The sequence below is a fragment of the Taudactylus pleione genome, unplaced genomic scaffold, assembly GCF_031769625.1.
Source record: "Taudactylus pleione unplaced genomic scaffold, aTauple2 ptg000250l, whole genome shotgun sequence".
NCBI classification, from domain to species: domain Eukaryota; kingdom Metazoa; phylum Chordata; class Amphibia; order Anura; family Myobatrachidae; genus Taudactylus; species Taudactylus pleione.
Window position 1 is genome coordinate 8,256,251 of NW_028284652.1, and position 27,233 is coordinate 8,283,483.

Sequence of the window (27,233 nt, forward strand, 5' to 3'; positions counted from 1 at the left end):
ATTGAAAAGAAAAAAAAACCCACATTAGACAAACATAAAATATAAAGCCGGCAGTTACTGTATGGATGATCTGTAATTTCTCTCTGCAGGAGACTATCCACAAGCAACAAAACAGTACACAGAGGCAATTAAGAGGAATCCTAAAGATGCCAAACTGTACAGCAACAGAGCAGCATGCTACACCAAACTACTGGAGTTCCAGCTCGCACTTAAGGTAATTAGGGTGTGGGTAACTTTTATAGTTTAGCAATTGCTCTGGCAAAATGTTGCTATATTTTTCCTGTAGATGATACTGTGATTCTTTATGCTCACAATGTTCGAGTGTATTCGTTTTTCCACTGTTAATGGTTATCTGGAAAAGTGCTGTTTCTCTTGCAGCAAGGCTGGGGAACACTGGACAATAGGATTGTAGACTGGACCTGACACCTAAATTAAACTAGCTTTAAAAGTAAGCAACCCCCCCCCCCCTGCAATCCACAATTCCAGTGTTCTTTAGGTGCTCACAGAGTAGGGCACATTTTTAGTTTAAAAAATAAACAAAATTTACAAATACAAATGCTACTGAGGTCTGTGCTTGTAGCGGCACACAGTGTGAGTGCTGGCGGGAGCTGTCAGTCAGCTTGCCGATGTGCGCATAGCGGGACCCCCCCAAATAGCACAGTTGAATCCTTTTTTCTCTTAAGCAGGCCAAAGTTGTGGACACTTCTTGAAACTTGAATGTTTTTCAACTTCGAATGCTTATAAAAACTGTTAGCCTTCATGCAGTGCTATGATTCATATATTAAATGAAAGGAAATTTAATGCTGAATTCGACACAATAAACAGGTCAAATATTTGCATTACAATGGAAGTTATGCAGTGAAAACAACACTTAGAGCCATATTCAATTAGAGGCGAAGTTTTCGCCTGTCCGACTGTTCGCTTCATTCGCCTGTTTCAGAGGCGAATTTATTCCGTGCTCGTCCCCGCTTTTCGCCTAATTCAATTGCAAAACAGGCGAACACGGAAATAGGCGAATGCGGAACAGGTGAAAAGTACTGAAAGAATTGGGGAAATCAGTCTGTACCCCAGAAAAAGATGCACTAACATAGGGAATCAATATAGATGTGTACTAATAGCCCTAATAAAACTATTTTGCGTACTTAAGTTGTGTAAATTGGCTGCTATTAGCGTCTTTGTAAAAGTGGTGAAGAATGGCATAAAGCTGTATTTTTTGGTGAAAATAAGTAGTCCAGACAAATTTGGGGAGCTTGAAAATGGGTGCTAGCATATTCTTATGTCTCTAAAGTGAAGTTTTAAAAACCGTGAAAAATCCACCTGCTGCATGCACCTGCAATCCCAAAAACACCTTACCCATACTTGTGGACCCCCAAGAAGTATTTTTCGCTACTTTTAATGTTTATCCCCCCACTTTTTAAATTTACACCCCAAAAATGACATGTCTTTTTTGGGGTGTTCTTAGGTTTTAGTTTCTGTTTTTTTTTGCGTATTTGTCCTTTGGGGGCTGTCCCAAGGGGTCTGAGTTGTTTCCCCATGTTTGCACCCCAAAATAAAGATTTTGCATTTGTTTTCACCAGCTATTGATTGGAGAATCATTTTTGGAGAATTGTTTCCACTTAGGCGAAATTGTCCTGGAATTGAATTTGGCGAATTTATTTTAGGTGAATTTTTCACAAAAAAACAGGCGAATATGGCTTTTCGCCTCTAATTGAATTCCCCTCTTAGGGTGAAAATCCCTGTGTACTTATGATGTTACTGTCCTATCAGTATTTTGTTGGGTATCCTTTATTTTTCAAGACCGCAGCACAGCGACATGGCATTCAGCCAACCGATGTTTGGAGCTCTTCCTTTATGTGGTGCCATGAGACAATTATAGCCTGAATTAATTATTTTATTGGATGGACGCCTCCATATGTACCAGTGTTTTTTTTTTTTTTTTTTTTTGTTTGTTTGTTTGTTTTTAAAACTGAACCAAAATGTTCTATGGGGTTCAGGTCTGGGCTGTTTCCTGGCCATCCCAGCACCTGTATGTCATTCTTCTTGAACCACTGTTTGCATATCCGTGCAGTGTGGCAGGGAGCTGAAAAAAAATTGGGCATTATCTGAAAAAAGATCCCTGGTAGAAGTATTGGTTGTAGGATGGTGTCCGTGTACTTTCTGCTGTTCAGTGTGCCATCTATGACCTAAAGGCAGCCGACAGCATCTGCTGTCATACATGCCCAGATCATAACACTTGTAGGATTCTTTGTTGTCGCTTGAATGCAATCTGGATGTACCTCTTCCCTGATGGGACGTCTCACATATTTTCTCATTACCCAATATCTATCTTAGTTTAGTCACTCCATATCACTGGTTTCCACTGACCTTCTGTCCATGCAATGTATTCTTTAGCCCACTGTTTCTGCCGTTGCTTTTTATTCAGCAATGGCTTTTTTGGGGGGAATCCTACCTTTTAGGCCAACCTCCGTTAGTCTTCTCCATACCGTTCTTGCACTGACAAAAACACCAGTTGCACTCAGTTCACTGCTAATGGCCGTTTGTATATTAACAGGAGTTCCTGATTGTGTTCTAAACACCAACAGGCCCATGGGACTGCTTTGTGTCTTCATGACAAAACCTAGTTCTTTCTGAATAAGCACCCATACACCTCAATGCGGTCTGAGCACCCAGTCTTGCACATATGTCCCTTGCTGTGGACACTAAATCGTTTGAACATGAGACCTTTTTAGTACTAAAGATCTTGCCCTAACTAAGAACTTCTAGGCGCATCCTCTGCCATAAGAGAGCTACGTATCTCTGCTCCACCACTTTACCTGCAAAAACTGATATTTCTTCTTCAGGATCCACAGAGATACCATGGGGGGATAATGTGGATGGAGAGATCCAGGCACCGAATGGTTAAGCTTTCAGCTCCCAGGTTGCCTCTGGTCCTCCTACACATATACCCCGGCCACAGGCATTCAGTTGTTCGTTTGGTGAAGCAGGATTCAAACGCACCTTTGTAATGGGGAACTTCTCAGGCACTCTCAAGCTTTTTTATTTTATGTTTTATTTCTATGTTTTTTGAGTTGGCAGTGCTGAGCGTCTGTATTAAGATGCATGCACTGCGACTCAGTCTACCTCACGGCTGAGCGAGCTAGCAGCGATGCTGGGGTCCGGGCTGCAACCGGACGCACGGAGATGTCTGGTAAGGTGATTCCATGCTTACTGGGAATTGCTCGTGGCAGTCCTTGCTTCCGGCGTTGGAGACTCACCGGAAGCCACTGCAGTCCACGTCCTCACTAGACCACCGGGGCCTTATCGTCGCTTCTGCTGCCATGAGGCCAGCATACGTGACCGGTTGATGCAGCTTATGGGAAGTAGGCTCTTCCCTGGCAGCTCCTCCCATGACCCAGACTCATATCCTTCATATGTTTCCCGCGTCTGGGTCGCTCCTCCTACCCTCCTCGTGCATATGAGAAGCTTACAGTCCACTATTGGTGTTCTGCTGAAGCGATTTGATCTCGGGTTTTTTTTTGTCAGTCTCCCTGTATACCTCTCCCCTGGGTCAGGTATATAGTGCTCTATATCCTACCAAGCTTCAGAGCCCATTGCAACTAAATTGCATGTGTATTGTATGTGACTGGTGTGTGTGATACTGCCTTTTATTTATGACTGTCCATTTTATAACTATCACTGTTTATCTCCTCATCAATCTGTTGCTGGTGTGTGAGGGTTTTTTCTCTGTACTTCACATTTACTTATTTGTGAAGGCTGTTGCATTACATTGCATTGTTACCTTCTATAACTGCTATGTCAAAAAGTAAAGGGAAACAGGAGCTGAAGGCCCCTGTGCTGGTTTCATGTATATGCTGTTTGGCGGTGTTGTCAGGACTCTATTAAGGATGGTTTGTGTGGTGTCTGTTATAAAGAACCACCTCACTAGTCCAGTATACCAGCCTCTGTACAAAAGCCATCCTTTTTGTCTCAGGTGATGACGCAGCTAGTAGATCTTTTGGCTACGCCCCTGCTGCCTCCTTTAATGGGATACCCACAGCATGCTATGTTTGCCCCTACTATACATCCTTTCTGAGTTTCCTAAATCTGAGCAGCTCACTGAGCTTATGGAAGAGGCATGGTGTAACCCGGATAGACTGTTTCATCTTGCAAAAAGATAAGCGTTGTTGTATCCTTTCCCAGCTTCTGAATGTAATAGGTGGGAAATCCCTCCTACTGTGGATGCTCATGTGACACATTTAGTCAGGAATGCTACGTTGCCTATTTCGTCAGCATGTTCTCTTAAAGATTCTACAGATAGGGAAAAATGTATACCTATCTTTATAGCGGGGTTTTCATTATATGGAGTGAATACTCGATCAGCTGGGGCTTGGGTAGCCAAGGCTGTTAAAGAATGGACGGTGGCATTGGTAGAGAATCTACTAAATACGACCAGAGAACAGCTGACCTATATCTCCCACATATGGGAAGCTGCCTCCTATTTGGGAGAATCTGCAATAAATGCTGGGCTCCTAGCTTCTAAGGAATCGGCAACCTCAGTTGTGGCTTGTAGAGTCCTTTTGGTTAAGATCCTGGAAAGCAGATACAGGGTCAAAGAAGGCTTTGGAATCCTTAACTTTTTTTTGGATTATACTTTTTGGAGAAGAGTTGGATAAGATAATGGCTACTCTGGCAGCTTAAAAACTTGCAGGTCTGCCATCAACAGCTACATTGAAGTCTAGGCAGTCTTTTTTTTTTTCGTCCCTCAGGACGAGCAAAAGGACAGTCTTCCTCCAGACCGTCCGCTTCTTGGTTGTCCTGCGAGAACTAAACTGAGGTCTTGGCCGGCCAGTAGTCCAGCTTCTAAGCCTGGCAACAAACCCTCTGCCTGATGGGGTGGGCCTCCTCCTGGGGGGCCGACTGCTCCGGTTTGCGGACTACTGGCATTAAACAGACTCTTGGGTCAGAAGTTGTCTCTCAGGGGTATGCCCTTACTTTCTGGAGGCGTTGTCCCCAGAAGTTTTTTTTTTTTGCACAACTCTCTCATCAGATTCTATCAAGGCCTTGGCCCTCCAGGAGGCTATTTGCTCCCTGCTGCGGCCCTATTCTAAATCTGAAAACACTGGGTATTTTATGGCTTCCCTGAACGTTCAGGATGCGTTTCTGCATGTGTATATTGAACCATCCCACCAACAGTTTCTACGATTTGCTGTCCTGCAACAGCATTACCGGTTTCAGACACTGCCCTTTGGTCTATCAATGTCCCCTCGGGTCTTCATCAAAATAATGGTGGTTATGACGACCTACCTCCGGCATCAGGGAATACTGCCAAATCTGGGCGACCTTCTGATATTGGCACAGTCTTCAGCTGTTCTATAACACCATCTCCAGCTGACCATGGCCTGTCTAATAGACACACTGCTGGATCATCAATTGGAAGAAATCCTCTTTCCAACACAGCGGATGGTGGGTATATCTGGATTCTCAGGAACAGAGTGTTTCTGCCAGAGGACAAGATTGCGGCCTTATCACTGCGAATTCGCAAACTGCTACGCAATCAAAGGGTATACATTCTATCAGCAATGCAGGTCCTGGGGTCAATGATATCCACCTTCGACATGGTGGAATATGCTCAGTTCCACTCCAGGCCTCTGCAGACATTGATTCTCTCTCGGTGGAACGGACTGTATCCTCTAAGTCCCAGAGGATCCTTCTCACTCCGGAGGTTTGTCTTTCTTTCTAGTGGTGCCTACAAAAGGATCATCTGGACAAAGGTCGCCCATTCTGGATTCCAAATTTGGTGCTTCTCACCATGGATGCCAGTCTTCGCAGATGGCGGGGCAGTGATGAGTCATCTCACCTTTCAGGGGAATTGGACAATTCAGAAAAGTCATCTGGAGCTTTGAGCAGTATACAAAGTACTCATCATGGCACAGGACCTGCTCCATAGCAGGCCGGTCCAGATCCAGTCCGATCTCAATCATCAGGGAGGCACGCAAAGTCATGTAGCCATGAGGGAAGTGACAAACATTCTGGTGTGCGCAGAACGTCATCTTCCGGCTATCTTGGCAATATTCATCCTGGCGGTTGTCAATTGGGAAGCAAACTTCCTAAGTCGTCAGGACATACACCCCGGAGAGTGGGCTTTCCATACACTGGGTTTTCAACTCCTAGTGAACTACCGGACATAGACCTCATGGCATCACGGCGCAACCACAAAGTCCCCAGGTACAGGACAAGAGACCCCTCAGCTGCCTTAGTAGATGCCCTGGCAGTAAGATGGGACTTCAGACTGGCGTATCTCTTTCCTCCGATTTCCCTCCTCTCAAGGTTCCTCAGGAAATTCAAGCAGGAAGGCGGAACAGTAATACTGCTGGCTCCTACTTGGCCCAGACGTCATTTGTTCACCGACATGCGGAATCTATCCATAGACATTCCGTTTACTCTGCCTCTATGGTCGGATCTGTTGGCGCAAGGTCCCTGCCTACATCCGGAATTTCCCCATCTGTCTTTAACGGTGTGGCTCTTGAGTCTTCCATCTTAAGAGCCAAGGGTTTCTCCAGCTCTGTGATTCAAACGATGCTTAGGGCACAAAAACCTTTCTGCCCGCATCTTAGAACTTGGCATTCATTTGGTAAGTGGTGTTCCAAAAGAAAGTAAGACCCTAATGTTTTTAGGGTTTCCTGGGTACTTTACTTTTTCTCCAGGCTGGGCTAGACCATGGTCTCCGCCTGGCCACCCTGAGAGTGCAGGTTTCTGCGCTGTCAGGCTGGTTCCAGCGAAGGGTTGCTTCTTTGCCGATTATTCCAGTTTGTTTAGTGTAAAATCAGTCTGTGCATGCCCCAAAAACTTGCACCTATCCAGACTTGCATGATTTTAACACCAATTCCTGCTTTCACAAATACCCCTTTTACACCACAGCTAATACCTGGGATATTGCAGGGTTAATCCGAGTTGCTGCTAGCTGTAAAAGGGGCAAGGGTTGGATTTCTGGGTCGAGTGATCCGGCAAATTAACCCGGGTAGCTTGCAGGGTTTAACACTGGAACGGCCCATGTAACCCTGCAGTGTAAACGGGTAACCTGGTCGTCCGACCTGGGTCCCATTTACAGCATGGGGACTTCCAGTGTTCTCGGAGCCGGGAGAAGTTACACCGCACCTATGTGTTTTGTTAACCGCGGATTGGTGCCGCAGTGGAAAAGGGGTCTGACCAGTTTTGAAACTGCTCCAAATTTCAGGCCAGGCCCGGGGCTTGGGTAGAAAAGCGTTACTTTAGAAAGTTCATTACCTCCCAAGTCCTACCTCTCTAACATTGGCCGAGTACAGTAAGTGTGTGTCCATGCAGTTGAACATACCTGTAGATCAGCACACAGATGGATATAAATCTGTGGTGGTCGTATTATTTGAAAATGCAAATACACAATGATGAGAATTGCCAGCACTAGCAACTGGCTGATCACAAATGCATTGCAGACACTCAGATACTTCCTTCATTGCTTGCGCATATGTAAAGGTCTTTGTGTGCGTGTTTTAGCAAGTGTCTGAATTTTTTATGTTTTATTGAAACTTAAGGCTTTTGACCATTTATTTTTACTTCGAAACATGCAAATCGTATTTGAGTATAGATGATGTATGCTTTTTAGGTGAACCTGATGCATCCACTGCTGGTACAGACCCACATGTGTATTGCAATAGCTGTATCTTTTTATATATGCGCTGAACCTGAGGATCGTATATCTGTCCTTGTAGTCAAAAACGTCTGCTATGATTTTGTGTGATGGGTAGGGGGTCTTAAGTCCAGATTTGATGTGATCTTTCTATTTCTTTAATGATTACCAGCATATATTGTTCCTCTTAACAAAATCGTAAAAAAACAAGACTGACAGAACACACTATATTCTACAGTATATTGTGCCATTAACACTCTGAACACCCAAATACTACTTCTCTGTATTTTCAGAGGCTAGGTATGCAATGATTTTTTTTTTTTTTTTTTTTTTTTATATGTAGTAATTGCCTCTGAAACTTGGTTAGATCAGTTACACTGGTTTGCTCAGTCAATTATGCTGCCACAGGTTGTGCCTCCCCATTACTTTTTGCAGAAGAGGAAGAAGCAAGTCTCCTTATACTGGGGTGTGGCTATTCTTGTCCATGCAAAAAGGAAATTGTCTCCCCTTAGTGCTTTTGGTGAGCTAATTTAATTCTTCCCAGTTGTAGTCCCACCCACTAATCACTAATGCTGTTGTGTTTAGGCCCTAACAGACCTATGACTGGTGAGGTGATTGGCGCAGTGATAATAATTTATGAAACCTACACCTTGAGTGCTGCATTGGTGCTTACTAGCCACTCCCTGTGTTTGGGACTCGCTGACTCTAAAATGAAAGTTGTAGATGGGTGACTGTAGCAGAACAGGTGGGGTATCTTTATCCAGACCCCTCACTTTATTCTTTTACACTTTAATTCGGGACATGTGCATTACACAGGTTTTGTGGCTGATTAAAACCAGGTGAAATAGAGATGTAAGGTCATCCAGCCACAAAATCTGTTCGTTCAGTCATATCTGTCCTGAATTAAAGGGATTATCTGCCAAGCCTAAATATACACCACTTCAGGCAGCAGATGTCATGGTATTGTTATGCCGATGGTTCAAATCCCAACAAGGCTAGCCCCTCAGGACGGAATCCTCCCTTAGGGGTGCCTAAACCTAACTCTTCCGGGAAGAAGGGGGGGGAGGGGGGGAGGCGGCGGCGGCGGCTAAGTGAATACTTACCCCGTCCGCGACAATCGGGATTCCGGCATCGGAATTGTGACAGGCGTCGTTATCTCGACGCCTGTCATGAATCCCTAGCTGGCATTCTGCTGTCGGGATTGTGACCAGCGGTCACATAACACCATCCCGTCAGACACTCGTACAGCAGAACAGTATTAAACAAAATGGAATGTATACTGCTTACACTATAGGCATCCATTGTACCTGTAGTGTAAGCAGCATCCTGTCAAATAATGAAGAGCACTGCCGTAGAGCAGTGTGTGTGTGTGTCTCATTCCCATATGCAATACCTGATGTGAGTGGTCAAATATTCTCTGTAAAGCGCTGCAGAATTTGTGTGCGCTATATAAATAACTGGTGGTAAATAAACCTCTGCAGTGCACGTCACAAGGTATGACTGCCACAGGTTTATGCACCAGGTCTCAATTGATCAGGCAAGCTCAGGGCTATTTGACACAAGCCAGTGTCCTTCTTCTAAATCCCCTTTCCTGTTTTGTCATGTCTTAAACATCCTTGTTTAATGTTTTGTTTCATAATATGAACAATGTAAATTAAAATTCTAGATTGGATTTTTATCTGTTCAAACTTCAAGTTCAGAATGTTTGTATGACTGCAATAATAGTGTGGATTCTTAATTGTAACCATGGAGTAACCCCTCCTTTTTTTATATCCAGGATTGTGAAGAATGTATACGACTAGAACCCACATTCAGTAAGTATACAACCTATTTTTAAATTTTTTTTTATTTTTTTTTGCATGGTACATGCTGCTACGACCATGTTTTGACACATGCCCCAGTATTTATTTATCTATTTTTAACAAGTTTTATTAAAGTGTCACATAATAAGAGTAGATGTGACAATAAGATAGTGTATAATGTTACTAATTAAACATGGAAACAGTATACATTTAATGCTGCTTTTCCTGGGTACACACTAGGACGACTGATTGGCCATTCTGCCATCCTATCTGACGATTAAGTGCATACACACTTGCCAATTGTCGGCATGATGTGTCGTGATTATCACAAGTGGGCGGGCATCTACACGTGTCCACCCACTTCAGCTGTCAATCATCAGCAGCCTCTGCAGCCAGTATACAGACTGCACGATTCACCAATATATCAGCCAACGGCTGTGCTGCACAGCCGATGTGATATGTCCGTGAACTATGTTGTTCACGGACATATCGCTGGTACACACCTGCCGTCGTGCCCACAATTGAACGTCTGATATATGTGCCAGTGTGTACCCAGCATTACTTTCTGGAATTGCTAAATAAGGCCATCTATTTGTGGCCCACAGAACTTGTTTGTGTACAGTATAAGCCCAGTATAGGTGTGTATGCATAAGTTGGTGTTTTCTACTTCAGGGTCTACAGGGAGACCTTGGGGTGTAGGTGATGGAACTGAATCCAGACACCACACAGTTAAAAGCTTTCAGCTCCCAGGATGCATTGGTTCACACTCCCTATACCCAGAGCCAGAGGCACCTCAGTTTCGTTGGTGCCCGGCCAGAGTCGGGTCACCATTACACGGGAGGGCTGCTTGGGCAGCCCTTAAGCTCTTCTTTTTATGATTTGATTTGTTTCATCTTTTCTTCAACTAGAGCGCACAGCAGCAGACTGTCCTAGGGACGTCTGCGTTGCCGCTCCGGTGCTGCGACTCCAGTACCGATCTGGGGATCTCAGCAGGCATTCTGGGGGTCAGTGGAGCCAGAGTCCCCGGAGAGTACCCAGGTTGCAACCGGACTATAGGAGACAGGTAAGGTGGGCGGTGACCTGCATGTTAAGGCAGTCGATACCTCCAGTCTCAGGGGATAGACCAGAGGTGGCTGACTGTGGACACAGGCTCCAGCCATCGCGATCCACTAGACCACCAGGGACATTTTGGTGCGGGAAACCAGCGTCCCAGGGGTTAATAACCATCCAGGGGAGACAGCTTCCCTGTTTAAGCGGCTCCTCCCCTCAGCCTTTCCTCTGAGGTCTGGCTTCTCTGAGCTGTTCTCCTCCTCCTAAGGCCACGTCCCCTCTGAGGTCTCTGGCAGCCATTTTCTTCATGGTGCAGTTGCAGCTCTCCCAGGACAGCGCGTGGTCTGGTCCCCCTACATACCTCTCCCCAGGGTCAGCATATGTAGCACTATTTCCTACCAGACACTGAGTCTGTGTAGTGCCAATTTGCAGTAATTCCTACATTGTATGTGACTTGTGCTAGCGCTGCCTGTCTGTGTCTCTTTTTTTCTATCTGTCAGGCTATGGCTATATCCTTTCTCTATTTCATGCCCTAATACAGGTGTTAGGGTGGTTCATTACATGAGATAGACCTCACAAATCTTGAGATGATTTGTATCTGTCACATACTGTTGTGTACTGCACTGTACCATATTTAGGCAGCAGGTCCCTGCCGCTTACCCAAGCATAAAAGACCGGACCAGTATATTGCTTCCCTGCTAGTATTCGTACATACTCGTGGTTGTATTGTACCCAGTGCCATATTGTGTTTTATCTTACTCCTGCAGAGATGTCCGACAAGGGTAATGAACACATTTCTGCACCCATTCTGCAATGCAGATTATGTACTGCAGGTTTCAATGAGGAGGATTTGGTTCGGGATGGGTTGTGTGAGGTGTTATAATCCACCAGGTACCTCAAACTCCCCCCAACATCTGTACAGGAGTCCCCTTGGTTAGTCTTGTCTCATGCTGGCCTCCATTGCAGGCTGTCTAGCGGTCCCAGCTGCTTTTCCTCCTATGGGGCTACCACAGCAGCCTGTAATTCCCTCACAGGGACTACCGTTCATCATGCAAGACCCCTCCTGTGTCACAGCAGGCTGTCATTCCCACACCAGGATTACCACAGGGTATACCTCCACCATGTGTGGCTGTTTTCTCTACTTCAGTGCAGAGTCTGGCAGCTTCCTCTACGGCCATTCAGACAATGTTGCAGAGTGAGAAACCTGTCCGGCCAGCTAAGCATCCTGTGTTGTCTTCTCAATCCACAAAGCTATCTGAGTCTGAGATGTCATCTGATTACGGAGAAGTGGCTGATGCCTCTAACCCAGACTCCCCTTTGCAAGAGGCGGAGACTAAGTCAAGGATTAATATTCTTGCCTCGGTGTGTGTACGGTCAGATCCGTATTGGTTATAGAGGATGACGAGCCAGCCCCTAAATCCAAACACCCTATGTTTAAACAGATAAAGGTAACCTTCGGCAGTATTCCCTCTCAGATTAGCTAGTGGATCACATGACTGCTGCCAGGCAATCTGGTAAGGATTATCAACCTCAAAAACATTTGGCCTCATGTTACCCATTTCCTGAGGCTCATTGTAAGAAGTGGGAATCTCCCCCTGCAGTGCATTCCCACATTACACGATTGATTAGAAGCGCAACGTTACAGTACCTATGAATTCTTCCTTGAAAGATCCTACAGATAAGAAAGTGGAAACTTGCCTGAAATAAATTTACTTTCAAGAGCTGTTGCCCGCCCGTCCATAGATATCTCCTAGGTATCTAAGGCTATAGAGAGTTGGGCGGATGCACTTGATGACTCCTTCCCCTCGGAAGCTCCAGAGAATCTGGTGTCACTGGTTGGCCACATCCGGGATGCGGCTGCATATATATCGGTGGATTCTAGTCTACTGACCTCCAGGGTCTTGGCCGTGGCTGCTCGCCGTTCCCTGTGGCTGCGCTCTTGAAGCGCAGATGCCGATTCTAAGAGAGGCCTGGAGGCCTTACCCTATAATGGGGAGATTTTGTTTAGTCCAGACCTGGACAAGTTTGTTGGCAAAATCAAAATCTGCGTTTCTGCCTTCAGCATCTGCTCCTTCAAAGTCTCGAACCTCCTCCTTTTTAGGTCCTTTTCATCCCCCAAGGAAAACTCAAAGGGCAGTCCTTTTTTAGACAGTCCACTGCCAAGAAGTCCGCCAGGCCTAAGAAACAGGCCTGGAGCACAAGACTTCCAGCCTCCAAACCAGAGGATAAACCCTCAGTCTGATGGTGCGGGCCTCCCTCTGGGGGACCCCAGAGTGGGAGACAGACTACTTCTTCTTCAGTTCGCCCAGTGCTGGTGTCAAACCACCAAGGACACTTGGGTAAGAGAAGTGGTCTCTCAGGGGTATGCACTCTCATTTCTTCGAAGACCTCCCAACCAGTTTTTCTGCACAGGTCCTCCTTCGGACAAGAACAAGGCCTTGCGGATCCAGAAAGCCATACGGTCCTTGCTGCAAGCAGGGGTAATTGTACCAGTTTCACTATCTCGATGAGGGACTGGTGGTTGTTCTAAACTCTTTCTGATTCAGAAATCGAATTGGTCTCATCGGCCTATCCTCGATCTCAAATCTCTGAACAAATTTCTCAGGGTGCCCATGTTCAGGATGGAAACCTTATGCTCCATCATACTGGCTATGGAACCTGGGGAATATATGGTCTCACTGGATATTCAGGACGCATACCTACATGTTCCCATAAAGCCTTCTCACCAGCGTTCTCTACGGTTTGCTATACTGCAGCAACACTTCCAGTTTCGGGTGCTGCCCTTTGGGACTATCCACGGCTCCAAGGGTATTTACCAAAATGATGGCTGTCATGGCGGTCCATCTGCGAAGTCGGGGTATCCAGAGTTCTCAAGAAGTACTTCGCCACCATTTGAAACTGACAATTGCTTTTCTACAGGTGCACAGATGGTTAATCAATTGGAAAAAGTCCTCCCTAATTCCCTCACAGAGGATGGTTCATTTAAGCGCCCTTCGAAAGATTCTCTGCTGGTGAGAATCCAGGACTCCAGAAAAGATCTCCTCTAAGCTACAGCAACGAGTACGCAGATGCCTCCGCAGTCGCTGGGTGTCAGTCCACTCGGCGATGCAGGATCAAGGATCCATTGTGTCCATCTTCGACATGGTGGAATATGCTCAGTTTCATTCTAGGCCCCTGCAGGGGCTCATCCTCTCCAGGTGGAGCGTATTACCCCACTGGATCAGGGCTCAGACGATTGTGCTCTCTCCAGAGGTGTGCCAGTCTCTGTCCTGGTGGCTACTGACGTCTCATCTAACAAAGGGTCGCCCCTTTTGGATCCCGGATTGGACACTCCTAGCAACAGATTCCCGTCTCCGGGTCTGGGGCACAGTGATCGGTCCACACTCATTTCAGGGCCAGTGGACATCGGTCGAGGCATCCCTGCCTATCAACATATTGGAACTTCGGGCTGTGTACAGGGCACTCATGATGGCAAAGCACATTCTTCATGGAAAACCCATGCAGGTTCAGTCCGACAACGCCACCGCAGTCAACCATCAAGGAGGCACTCTTAAGTCGGGCAGCAATGACAGAAGTGTCATGCATTCTGATATAGGCAGAATCTCATCTTCCGGCCATTTCGGCAGTGTTCATTCCGGGAGTTCTCAATTAGGAAGCAGACTTTCTCAGCCGTCACGACGTGCATCCAGGGGAATGGTCTCTGCACCAAGAGGTGTTTTTCAACTTCTAGTGGACAAATGAGGTCTCCCAGAGGTGGACCTCATGGCCTTCCGAAACAAACTGCCAGCGTACGGGTCCAGAATTTGAGATGCCAAAGAAAGCATGGTGGGCACTCTGTCAGTGAAATGGACCTTCCGGTATGCGTACCGATTTCCGCCAGTCTCCCTGCTTCCTCGGGTTCTTCGGAGGTTCAAGAAAGACTGAGGCACTGTCCTGCTGGTGGCTCCAGCTTGGCCCAGACCTCATTGGTACTCAAATCTTCGGAGTCTCTCCATTGACACTCTGTTCCTGTTGTCTCAGGGTCCTTGCCTTTACCCGGACCTGAATAGTCCGTCTTTGACGTCTTGGCTCTTGAGACATCCCTCCTAAGGTCCAAAGGATTCTCTAGCTCTGTCATCAACACTGTTTAGACTGCGTAAGCGTGCTTCTGCCAGGATCTACCACAGAGTGTGGCATACATATTTCCAGTGGTGTCGTACTAGAGAGTACGACCCTCAGGTGTGTTGGATTTCCAGTGTCCTGGCGCCCCTTCAAGTTGGTTTGGACCTCTGCCTACGCCTGGCCTCGTTGAAAGTGCATGTCTCTGCACTGTCAGTGTGGTTCCAACGTAGAATTGCTCTGCTCCCGGATATCCACACCTTCCTCCAGGGTGTCCTCCGGATTCAACCTCCCTTTGTCCCCCCAGTAGCTCCTTGGAATTTGGAAGTAGTTATTCGGGCCCTCCAGTGTCCTCCATTTGAACCATTAGATTCGGTGGAACTTTAGTGGTAGACGGCTAAGACTTTTTCTTCGGGCTATAGCATCTGCCAGGAAGGTGTCAGAATTGGGAGTGCTCTCCTGTCGTTCTCCCTTTCTGATATTTCACCAGGATAGAGCAGTGCTTTGTACTCGCCCTGAGTTCCTTCTTAAAGTTTTCTAGTTTCCATATTAATCAGATTATAGTACCGACCTTTCAATGACCAGACCTCTCTGCCGTTGAGGCCTCCTTGGATGTGGTCCGCGCCCTCAGGATTTATGTGGACCGTACCAGTTCCCTTCGGATCAGACTCCTTACTTGTGCTCTATGGATTTCACAAGAAGGGATGGCCAGCCAACAAACAAACATTGGCTAGATGGTTTCGTATGACTATCTCCGAAGCTTACACGCAGGCGGACCTGCCTGTTCCAACTTCTGTTAATTTTCATTCTACTGGGTCTGTGGGTCCCTCGTGGGCAGCTCGCCGTGGTGCCTCGGCTGTTCAACTTAGAAAGGTCTGAACAGAAGACCACGTGGTCGCCTTACAAAGGTTCTATGCCTTTGATACCTTGGCCTCTCTGGATGCTTCCTTTTGGGCGCCGGATTCTCCTTTCAGCACAGGAGCGTCCAAACCCTTAAAAGGACTGCTTTGAGACATCCCCAAGGTCTCCCTGTGGACCCTGAAGAAGAAAATGCGTTATGCTAAGAACTTACCTTTTTGTTAGCCCTCTTTTCTAAGTCCATAGGGTCCACGGGCCACCCGCCCTGACGCACCTGGCTTCATAAGGGCAGTCTTGCTGGTCACCTGTTTCTCGTCTTTTTCTCTGAGTGTTTCTTGAGTGGACCAGTCTTCCTTCTCTCTTATCCTCCTCTGGCCTTTGGCTTATTACCAACTGAGGTGCCTCTGGCTCGGGGGCGGGGTATAGGGAGAGTGGACCAATGCATCCTGGGAGCTGAAGGCTTTTAACTGCATGGTGCCCAGATTCAGTTCCATCACCTACACCCCAAGGTCTCCCTGTGGACCCTATGCAGTTCGAAGAAAGCGTTAACAAAAGTAAGTTCTTACCATAACTAATTTTCTGTCTGCACTTGAATACTTAGCATAAAATGGTATATCTTTTGTCATTGTTGAGCATGTTATAACCCTGCCTTTTTTCACTCCAGTTAAAGGCTACACTCGCAAGGCTGCAGCACTGGAGGCCATGAAAGATTACACTAAGGCTATGGATGCTTATCAGAAAGCACTGGATCTGGACTCTGCATGCAAGGTAGGGCACAAAATGCTGCTGCAGTTTGCGACACAATTTGGACGATGCCAGAAATGTTGTTGGTGATTAATATCACTGTTCTATAATATGTGATAAACTGTACTTAATGCTCTGATCCATCCTACATGGATGATTGGGACTATTCTATGTATTCTTGTTTCAGTCTACATCACTTTAAAACCACAATCGACATGGTAGTTTTTTGTTTTTTTTTTCCCCTGAAACATGCTACATTTTATAATTTACTTTTTTTTTTCAAATGATAATTAAAAAAAAATCATGTTAGAAATAAAGCAGCAAGATTATCTGTTTCCTCATTTTACAGCTATGAGTAACTGCATCAAGATGGAGTTTTGCCCCTTGCAATATTTGTTGTGAGGGGGTAAGCATATATAAAGGATGAGCCCCCCTTATGCAGGTGGCCAAACTCCACACAGTGTAAAATTACTGTAGCTGTTGTGTTTCTGTACTACATGTACATGGAGGAAGTATTTTTCTCTGCATCTGCACCTTTTGCATCATAACATGGCTTACCATGTACTAATTCGGACACTTTAGCTGGATTTACACCTAACTCTAAATGAAGGCTCATTGTGCTTTTAAGATCTATTCACAGCTTTAATGGGTAACTCTACCCAAAACTAAAAATGTAGTTTCAGGTGATGTTAAATAAGATGATAGAAATAGCAAACTCTTACAGCCATCGCAGGACAGTAAGTAACAGTCTGAGCAGAATATCCACCTCTCCAGCTCCACAAACTGCTGCAGAGAGCAGCACAAAAGCCATGTTTTACAGTTTTCAATAAATGTCTCTAAAGCAGCTACGTCAGAGTCCATAGGATGTCACTTTGGAGACAACGGAGGTGTAGGTGGGACTTGGAGGACCGGACACCAACAGCAAAGCTTTTCAATCCCAGGATGCTCCGGTCCTTACCCTGCCACAGCCTGAGGGCAACTCCGTTTTGTTGGTGTACGGCAGGATCACAGTTTTAACAGTGCTGCTATTAAGCAGTCCAAACTTGTTTTTACAATATTTTACTACTGAGCAGCAGCGCGAGATAGTCCTTTGGACGTCTGCACTGTTGCTCAATCACCCCTCCGCGGCGCCGTGACGCCAGTACTTGGCTAGGTACTCCCGGCGGGGCCGGACCCCAGACTGCAGCCGGGACTCAAGGGAACGGGTAAGGGAGATTCCCCCCCCCCCCCTTGCGGGGACCCGTGTCTATGCGCAGTCTTGTCTCTGGAGACAGACCGGAGGCACTGATGTGGACACCAGTGCGCCTGGGAATCCATTAGACCACCAGGGCATTAGAAGCACTGGCACAGGGCACAATTAAAGCCAGGGAACCCGGTGGGTAAGGGCTCTCCTTGCGGCCCCTCCCCCAGCTCAGGGTGCCATTCCACTGCGGTCTTGCTCCTCCCTCACTTTCCGCCCCCTCAGACTCACGACAGCTATTTTCTGCATTCAGGTCTCTGGGTACTCTGGGACCAGTCTCCTTGTATACCTCTCCCAAGGGCCAGATTTATACAGCACTATATCCTACCAGCCACTGCGGTCTGTGTAGTCGATTTTAGTGCCCACTGTATTTATATTGTATATTCTGCATTTGTATGTGACTTGTGCTAGTGCTGCTGTCGGTGTTCTTTTTTTTTTTCATATTACTGTCAGCTTATACCTTTCCCTTTATTCCACTATAACCCTGGCCTACTCTGGTATAGGGGGTTCATTGTACCTCATATCTCCCTATATTTGTGAGGGCTGTCGCATACTATATATTGCTGTTGCGCACTACACTGTGCCATATTAAACATACACCTAGGTTGCTCACTGCACTGTCAGATTGTGTGTTACATTATTCTTGCAGCGATGTCTGGCAGAGGCAAGAATAACAAGCAGCCTGCTACTCCCACTCTGGTGTCTTGTACGTCCTGCTCAGCGGGCTTAGCTTCAGAGGACCTCATTCAGGATGGTCTTTGTGCATCTTGTTATACTGCCCCGGGCCCAACAGCCCTGGTGTCCTCTCCTCAGGACCTGCCCTAGGCTACTTTTTCACAGGTGCTGCCAAAAATTGCGGACCACCTATTGGTCCCTGTGGTAGCTCTCCCTATGGGATGGCCACAGCAGGTACTCCCTGCAGAATCCTTTGCCTCCCCCATGGGTAGATGTACTTTCTACCTCCGTGCAGAGTCTGGCACATACCTCCTACAGCCTTTCAACAAATGCTGCAAAAGGAGAGACCCTTACCTAGTAAACCTACTAAGCGTGCTGTTATCTTCCCAGTCCACCCAGCTATCCGATTCCGAATTATCTGGGGAGGCAGAAGACTCACCTCTCTCACTCTGGAGACACTGAACCCCCTTCTAAATTGAATATACCTGCACTTATGAGAGCTGTAAAATCTATTCTTCAAATAGAAGAAACAGAACCCGTTCCTAAGACAAGATCCGCTCTTTAAGCGACAAAAGGTAGTTTTACCAGAGTTCCCTCACTCTTATCAGCTATCTGATCATATAAGTGAGGCATGGAATATTGCCAGTAAAATATTTCAGCTGCCTAAACGTTTAAGTTCCTTTTACCCTCTTCCTGCTGCTGATTGCACTAAATGGGAAGTTCCCCCAGCAGTGGATTCCCATGTGACACGTCTGGTTAAGAATGCTACCTTACCTTTCTATACTGCAACCTCCTTGAAGGAGACTACGGATAGAAGAATGTCTAATATCAATATACTCTCTTACAGGAGCGGTTACTCATCCTACTAGGGCTACGGCCTGGGTGGCAAAAGCCATTGAGAGTTGGGCAGAGGTCCTAGAAGAGACGTTTCTCTGATACTTCGAGGGAACAGCTGTCCTACATATCTCACATTATTAAAGATGCAGCCTCCTATTTGGGTGAAGCAGCTCTTGATACGGCACTCCTAGCTTCCAGTGCATCTGTCACTTCTGTAGTAGCCCGCTGTATTGTTTGCCTTCCATGAGTGGAGCCAGAGACTGACTCTAAAAAGGCATTGGAGTCGCTGTCATTCTGGGGATATCCTGATTGGCCCACAATTGGACACAAATGTGACGACCATGGCAACTTCCAAGACTGCGTTCCTGCCCATATAATACAAAGCCTCGGATGTCATCCTTTCGTCCTCAAGGAAAATCTAAAGGTCAGTCCTTTCCATGGAATCGGGCATCAACGAAGGCCTCCAAGCCTAGGATCAACCTATCTGGGCTACTAGACGTCCACCTACCATGTCTGAGGACAAGCCTTCAGCCTGACTGGGTGGGCCTCTCCTCCCAGGGTGAGAGGCCAACTTCTTCAAATCACCCAGTTCTGGTGTCAGACTACATCAGATGCCTGGGTAAGAGAAATAGTCTCCCACGGATATGCCCTCTCCTTCCTGAGGACCTCAATCGGACCCAAGCAAGGCACTACTGCTCCAAAAGGCCATTCAGTTTTTTTACTGCTCTCAGGGTAATAATTCCGGTGCCCTCCTCACAGCGAGGGAAGGGCTATTATTCCCTTTTCTTAGTTCAGAAGGGTCTCATCTGCCTATCCTCAACCTCAAGTCTCTGAACAAGTTTATCAGGGTGCCCAGGTTTTGTTAGGAAACCCTCCGCTCTATTGTCCTGGCTATGGAGCCTGGGGACTTTATGGTGTCTCTAGACATTCAGGACACTTACCTACATGTACCTATAGCGCCTACTCCTCAATGATCTCTCTGGTTTGCTATAATACAGCAACATTACCAATTTCAGGCTCTGCCTTTTGGCCTTTCAACGGCTCCTCTGGTCTTTACCAAGATCATGGCAGTTATGGCGGCCTATCTTCGTCATTAAGGGTTTAGACTGCTCCCATACCTAGACAATTTTTTGCTGTTGTCCAGCACGCCAGAAATTCTTCACAACCATCTAAATGTAACCATTGTCTTTCTACAAACGCACGGTTGGCTGATCAACTGGAAAAAGTCTTCCTTGACACCTTAAAGTATGGTACATCTGGGAGCCCTCCTGGACTTTCCCTTTCAGAGAATCTTCCTTACAGCACCGGGTGCGCAGACTATACTACACCTTCCTACAAGGTGTTCTACACATACAACCTCCCTTTGTCCCTCCTGTGGCTCCGTGGAATTTGTCAGTGGTTCTCCACGCACTTCAGTAACCTCCATTCGAACCCCTGGAATCAGCGGCTCGCTGCAAAGACTTTCTTCTGGCTATAGCATCTTGCCCGTAGGGTATCTGCTTTAGGGGCGCTTTCATGTCTCTCCCCCTTTTTATTCTTTCATCTGGACAGGGCTGTTCTTAGAACGTGCCCGGGCTTCCTTCCCAAGGTGGTTTCTCGTTTCCACATTAATGAGGAAATTGTGGTTCCGGCCTTTCAATCACCAGATCTCTCGGCAGGTGAGGCTTCTTTTGGATGTGGTCCGTGCTCTGAAGATCTAAGTGGACCGTACTAGTTCCATCAAGAAATCTGACTCCCTCTTCATCTTAGCTGGCCATTTCTTTTTATGGAATCCGTATAACAAACACTCTGGCCAGGGTCCCTCATAGACAGCCCGGTGTGGCGCCTCTGAACAGTTAAGCAAGGCGGCCGCGTGGTCTTCTGTCCACACCTTTCTTAGGTTTTAAACCTTGATACATTTGCCTCTCTGGATGCTTCCTTCGGGCGCCGGGTTCTACTCTCCCTTGAGACAATGGGGATGTCCAAAAGCAGTTGTTCTCCTGTGGAGCCCTATGGGCCCTGAAGAAAAGGAGTTATGGTAAAACTTTAAGGTGCCCACACACATAGCGATCTGCACACTATCAACCGATGTGTACGATTTCCCTTGAAACTCTCCCCGGCAGCTCTGCACACAGTTTGGTGTCCAATCTTCATAGATCTCTCCTGCATCCAAACTTTTCACAGTGCATCGCCTCCTAGATTGTCAGATCTGCCCTACTGCACGGCAGATCTGACTATGCGATGTGCGACCAGTGGGGAATCGCATCGTGATCGTGAGTGGGGACTCACGATTTGGCCATATTTTACACAATCTTTCGTTCCAATGTGTCAATCGGCCAGATTGGGTAAAATATCGCTGTGCGTGTGGCCAGCTTTAACATTGTTAACTCTTTCTTCGAAGTCCACAGGGCACCCACCCTGACGCACCTGGCTTTTATTGGTTTCTTCTCTTGGTCACTTGTTTCCTTCTCAGTATGAGAGTGTGATTCTCCAGTGTACCATTTGTATGTTTTCCCCATCTCAAGGGACTATTGCAAAAACATTTTTTTTTTCTTTTAGTGTTTATTAAGTAACTGTAGCAAGGAAAAGAGTGCCAGGTAGTAGGCTGTTTCTGGCGGGCAGTGCGCCCGCATATAAGTAACTTTTGTAGGATTGCTGACAGTGGAAAGCAAGCAATCATTTTTTAGGGTTCCTAGATTTTATCACTTAATATCATGTGTTCACTCTCATACACAGGAAGCAACTGATGGTTATCAGAGGTGCATGATGTCCCAGTACCACCGAAATGACAGTCCTGAGGATGTAAAGCGAAGAGCAATGGGTGATCCAGAAGTGCAACAGATCATGAGTGATCCAGCAATGAGACTTATACTGGAACAGATGCAAAAGGACCCGCAGGCACTGAGCGAGTGAGTACATTTTCAGCACTACTGTATACACACTGCCTCCCCAAATTTAAATTAGATCTTTGTATTAGTGAGAAAAAGATCTATATAAATTAATAAAAATATGTGATTTGCTTGTACAGCTTCAGCTGATTCCTCCATAAGACTGTTAGCAGTATATTGCTTTCAAAGTTGCAAGGAACCAATAGACTTCTCCAGCAAAAGGAGATTTGGGAGGGGGAAATGCTAAGTTGTATAAGCAGAGCAAAGCAGCTTAATAGAATGCTGTTCCTCCAGCACTCGCATATCTGACAGCAAAACTACCTAATCAAATAGTGGTTGTCGAACATCTCAAAAGCTGACCGCTCATGCGGGCATATCTGTCAAATTATTTCAATGTTTTCCTGACTCATATTGATAAGGTCATTGTTGCACATGTTGGTAAATAGTTTGACCACCACAATCAGCCTGTGTGACTACTGTAGCTTATGATTACATGAACACCATTATATGTGTGACCAGATTACACACCGTTACCATAATGTGACACCTTGCAGAGATGGAGAATGTTGTACCGCTACAACCCCTCCTCCTCATGAAAATCTACTGCTAAAAATGTTCCCCACCCCCCCTGCAATGTGTGTTTTTTTTTTTTTTTTTTTTTTTTTTTTTTTTTTTCCTCCTCTTTATGCAAGGAACCTGGCCCAGGCCCAGGCCTCTGATTCCACTAGACTCCATTGAAAAGTTCACCATCTGATATGTCATTAGTTCGATGCTTCATAAATTGACTCCTTTTGTTGTCCACATAGAAGTCTATGGGGGGATGGTGTTAAGCTGTACCCTTTGGCTGAGGAAGTCTGAGATTTCCCCAGGGCTAACCTCTCAATAACTGGTGTAAAGCGGTGACTGAGCCTTTCACTAGGAAATAGACATTGGGCCCCAAGGGGTATGTTTACTAAATGGCAGCTAGTAAATCTACCACTAGGCTTTTGCCCACTGAATTTAAAACTGCAATATTCAATAGACATCCAGGCATGGCTTTGCATTGAGTATTTTTGTTGTTTTTAAACTCTGCTGGCAAAACCTCCTACAGTCATCTGCTTTGAGAATCCAGCATTTAGTAAATATACCCCAGTCTCCGTGTACATTTAATATTATTACATTGCTATAACTAATACTTTAGTCATTCAAGTCTGCTCCTCTGGTCCTACATGTACACTCCCCAAATGCTCAATGCCTAAGCTTCCCTAGCATGTTCTAATTCAGGGTGTATTGAAAAGTATTCCTCATAATAATGATTGTCCTATTGGCCTCATGGGGAAGGGCCAGGGAAGAGATGCTGGGGATAAAAAGTGGAAGCTACAAGTGATAATAAACAGGAAAACTGACAGCCCGAACAGCGCCCCCTGCCCTGCGGTGCCCTGTGCCATGGCACTGGTCGCACTACCCTAGTTACGGCCCTGGCTTTAGTGTTTGTATATCAGTGGTCGAAGTGGGAATTTTGAAGTGGGGGTATGGGGATTCAGTGTGCGTGCGTGTGGGAGAAATGGGCGTGGTCACACCAGGGTGTGGCTACGTGTCATGAGGGGTGTGGCCACTCAAAACTGGGTTGTCATGCATCCATCTCTCATTCTTTCCTTTCATCTCCCAAGCTTTGCACCTCTTACTCCATCCTTCCATTTCTCACTCTTTGCACCTCTCACTTCCAGTTATTTGTAACCTCCTGCATCTCTCACTCCGTTTTCTTTTCTCATCCCCTGTACCTCTTACTCTCTCCTTCCCTCTCTCACTCCCTATAGACTCACTGAATGCTATATACATGTTATACACCGCTCATTATACATGCATCATACTCATTACCTGATTCACTGCAGCATGCCTGGAACAAAAACACACATAAGGGCTTAGGTAATCAGTTGTCATCTTTTAAAAGCAAAACTACCTTGGTTTTGCCTTTAAAATAATTGACACTTAAAAACATACGGGAAGATCTGCATAAATCACCGCAGCAACTGCAGATCATAAACCTATTACATAAGCCCCATAGGTTTCGCATATAAAACACACACACATTGGCACCGATAAGAAAATAAAAAATAATCCATAGGGTCCCACCCAATAGGGGAATAAGGAAACACATAGGCCCCCATAGTAAATATTTAAATCATATAAACTTTACATGAAAAAAAAAAAACACACACACATTCACACTCACACACATTGGTAACCATAAGGAAAAAACAAACACATAGGCCCCCTGCAGAAAGTATTTAAATCAGATAAGCGTTACATGGGGAAAAAAACACACACATTGGCACCCATAGGGAAAAACCGAACACATAGGCCACACAGAAAATTAATAAAATCACATAAGCTTTACATGAAAATAAAAAACATTGGCACCCATAGGAAAAACCAAACACATAGGTCCTGCAGCAAAAAGTAGATAAGTCCCATAAGCTTTGCATAAAAAAAACCACATTGGCGCTCGCGCACACACACACACACACACACACACACACACACACACACACACACACACACACACACACACACACACACATCACTCTCATGCTACACCTACCTCATTACTGTGGATGACACATTGCTTCACGCAGCTTCCTGACGGGGCGCGAAAAACTGCGAAAAGTCTGGTTTGATACCATAAGTTTAGACAGGTTTGGCCGCTATGCATGGCTAAACCCAGTGCTTCAGGGTGCTTCAAAAGTAATGGATGCCCGAATAAATAGTATTGATCCGTTGGACCTCCATTACTTTAAACATCACCCAGAGGAATTTAATTTCCCCCATGGGTTTTGAGTTTCTGGAGCTATTCAATTGTCTCCCCCGTGCCCAGCACTTAGTTGCGAGATGCCGGTTAGTGCACCCTAAGCCAGGTGTTTAGGCGTGCTAACCAGCATTTTCCAACTAAAGCACCTCGCTAAACTGAAAAACAGCATCACGGATGTCACATTAGTTAGATTTCTGCTCGCATAAATCCTTTAGTCAGACTTAAGCTGGGTACACATTAGACGATGTGTACCCAATGATGCGACTGGTACCCCCCCTACAGAGACTGGCCGACATATTGGGTGGCCAGGACACATTAGACGTTGCAGTGCCCGACTACCCGATATGTCGGCCCCTGCCATATCCTGCTGCATGGGGTTGTCAGCTGCTTCGTCAGGTTAAACTGCATGCAGAGATGACCCAATGATGCGGCTGACTACTAAACAGGAGAACGCAATGGTCGACATAGTGGGTACACAGACTATTTTGAACAATATGTTGTTCTGATACATCGGAAATGCCCAGATCGTTCAAAAAATCCTCTCTGTACCCATCTTTACAGTGCAGTCAATTGAATAGCTCCAGGAACCCCTACCCGACGCTATTCAACATTGTACGAAATTGAATTGCCCCTAATAGTACCAATAGGAAAATAAAGAAATGCCTAGGCTACAGGAAAACACACACACACACACACACTGGGGTACACAGGGGTGGGGAGGCACGCAGGAGGTGGGGTACACAGGGGTGGGGGGGTACACAATACATAGGAAAAATAATTTAAAACAAGAATAAAACTCACTGAAAGCTGCTGCAACAGAGCTGAGGATGAGGCTGTCCGATTTATTCAGAGGAAGGAAGCAGGGAGCCAGTGGCACCAACAGCTGTACTGGGGAGGGGGAAGCCCCACCAGCCCCCAGCTGTAGAACCAAGCCCCAGGGCTTCCTCAGCCAGCGCAGTCACCCTCACCGCGAAGGCCAGTAAGGAGTTGGATTACTATGGCTCCTATCACTGTAACCAGGGGGGGATGGGCACTCGCTGATGGCCGGAAGGGAGGCCACTGACAGAGACACGATGCCAGACTGCATCTGCACTGCAGCATGTAATGGATGCTGCAGACCTTCGGCGGGACAAGTACCCAGCATGGGCAGGTAGGGAACAAACACCCGGCTTGGGCGATTAACAGGCACCCGGAACACATGAGTAAGGGTTTGGAGGCACAAGCAAGCCAAAATGCTGGACAGGGAAAGGTACGCGGCACCCGCGGACGGGCGGTCGGGGTTTTGGAGACACAAGCCAGTAGCCACAACAGCGCTGGGGAGGAGGACTCCAGAGACCTTCCGGTGGGGAACGAGTGGAAGGGCAGCAGCACACTGACACAGTCCACCCCTTATCACTGAGCCTAGCGGGAGAAGACATGTAGCTTTGCTGCTCAGTCCACTGCTATATAAACTAGTTAAAAAAAAAAAAAAAAAGAGAGAGGTTTATTGCTTGAAGTGGCGGTATGCCATACCGTTGCATACCGCCACACTTCGAGCACTGTTGTATATACTATAGAGCAGTGGTTTCCAAACTGTGTGCCGTGGCACCCTGGGGTGTCTTGGGACACTTGCAGGGTTGCCACAAGTTGGTGGTCTAGCACCAAATTCAATTACTTATGGTCTTTGTAATGTAAATATGTGAACAAACAGGAGTGTAAACCTGTCCACCACTACATACTATAACTGAACCTAAGGATGACAGATAAGTACAATTTACTTCACTTTACTATTTTACTAGATTTTTTCTTTTTTTTTTTTTTTTCTTTCTGAACAACAATGCTGATACGCTAGGGTGCAATGATTCAAAAATGTTTGGGAACCACTGCAATAGGGTAAATCTCTCTTGACTAACACACATTTCTTTGTTTCTTAGACATTTGAAGAACCCAGTTATTGCCCAGAAAATTCAAAAACTGATGGATGTTGGTTTAATTGCCATCCGGTGATGACTCCTTCATCCCCTCCACCTCCCCTCATGTTAAGAGTTGGTCTACCTTCTCCTTGCCGGCATCCCCTTTTCTGCTCTCCCCTTATGAAGAGCCAACAGAGAGCTGTGGGACATTCTTGATACAACTATGTACGTGGAGAGATCCATGCCTCAGACACTATCTCCTTTCTTGCTCTTGTTCTGTCAATCTTTCCTAATTGTTAAAGTTTATTGACCTATAATAATGTTAATAAAGAGCTGCACGTGGAGACATCTGAGTGCTGCTTATTTGTAAAAAAAAAATTGCAGATCTCAACTAAGCAATGTTGGAGCATTTTTAAACCTAGTTTGTAATATTTTGTTTTTGTATTTTATTTATTAGGATAGACTTTTTTTTTTTTTTTTTGAAAGCAGAATATCCGGCTAATGACTTTTGTACTAGTATAGACCAGTTTTCGAAATAGTAGAAGTTATAACCGTGGCCATTTTTGGATTTGATTTGTTTGTCACCTTAGTTTAATATCTCCTGGATTAATGTATTATACAGTAGATACGGCTATGTGTGATTTATCTGACACTTGGATCTTGAGAGTTAATGTTGTTTTTATATGGTATATAAGGTTTAACAGAGGTTTTGACTATAATACATTATATAAAACAATAAT

General features: G+C 45.9%; 1 protein-coding gene across 1 annotated transcript in view; it reads left to right on the forward strand.

The window, feature by feature from the left end:
* The window catches only part of STIP1 (stress induced phosphoprotein 1), a 44,036-nt gene extending 17,195 nt beyond the window's left edge, over window positions 1-26,841 (forward strand). The window contains exons 10-14 of the mRNA XM_088480067.1: window positions 90-214; window positions 9,420-9,456; window positions 16,115-16,218; window positions 21,662-21,834; window positions 26,515-26,841. Of these exons, the coding sequence (XP_088336193.1) occupies window positions 90-214; window positions 9,420-9,456; window positions 16,115-16,218; window positions 21,662-21,834; window positions 26,515-26,587 (512 nt within the window). The 3' untranslated portion in view covers window positions 26,588-26,841. The remainder of the gene's footprint in view (window positions 1-89; window positions 215-9,419; window positions 9,457-16,114; window positions 16,219-21,661; window positions 21,835-26,514) is intronic.
* Window positions 26,842-27,233: the final 392 nt, after the last annotated feature.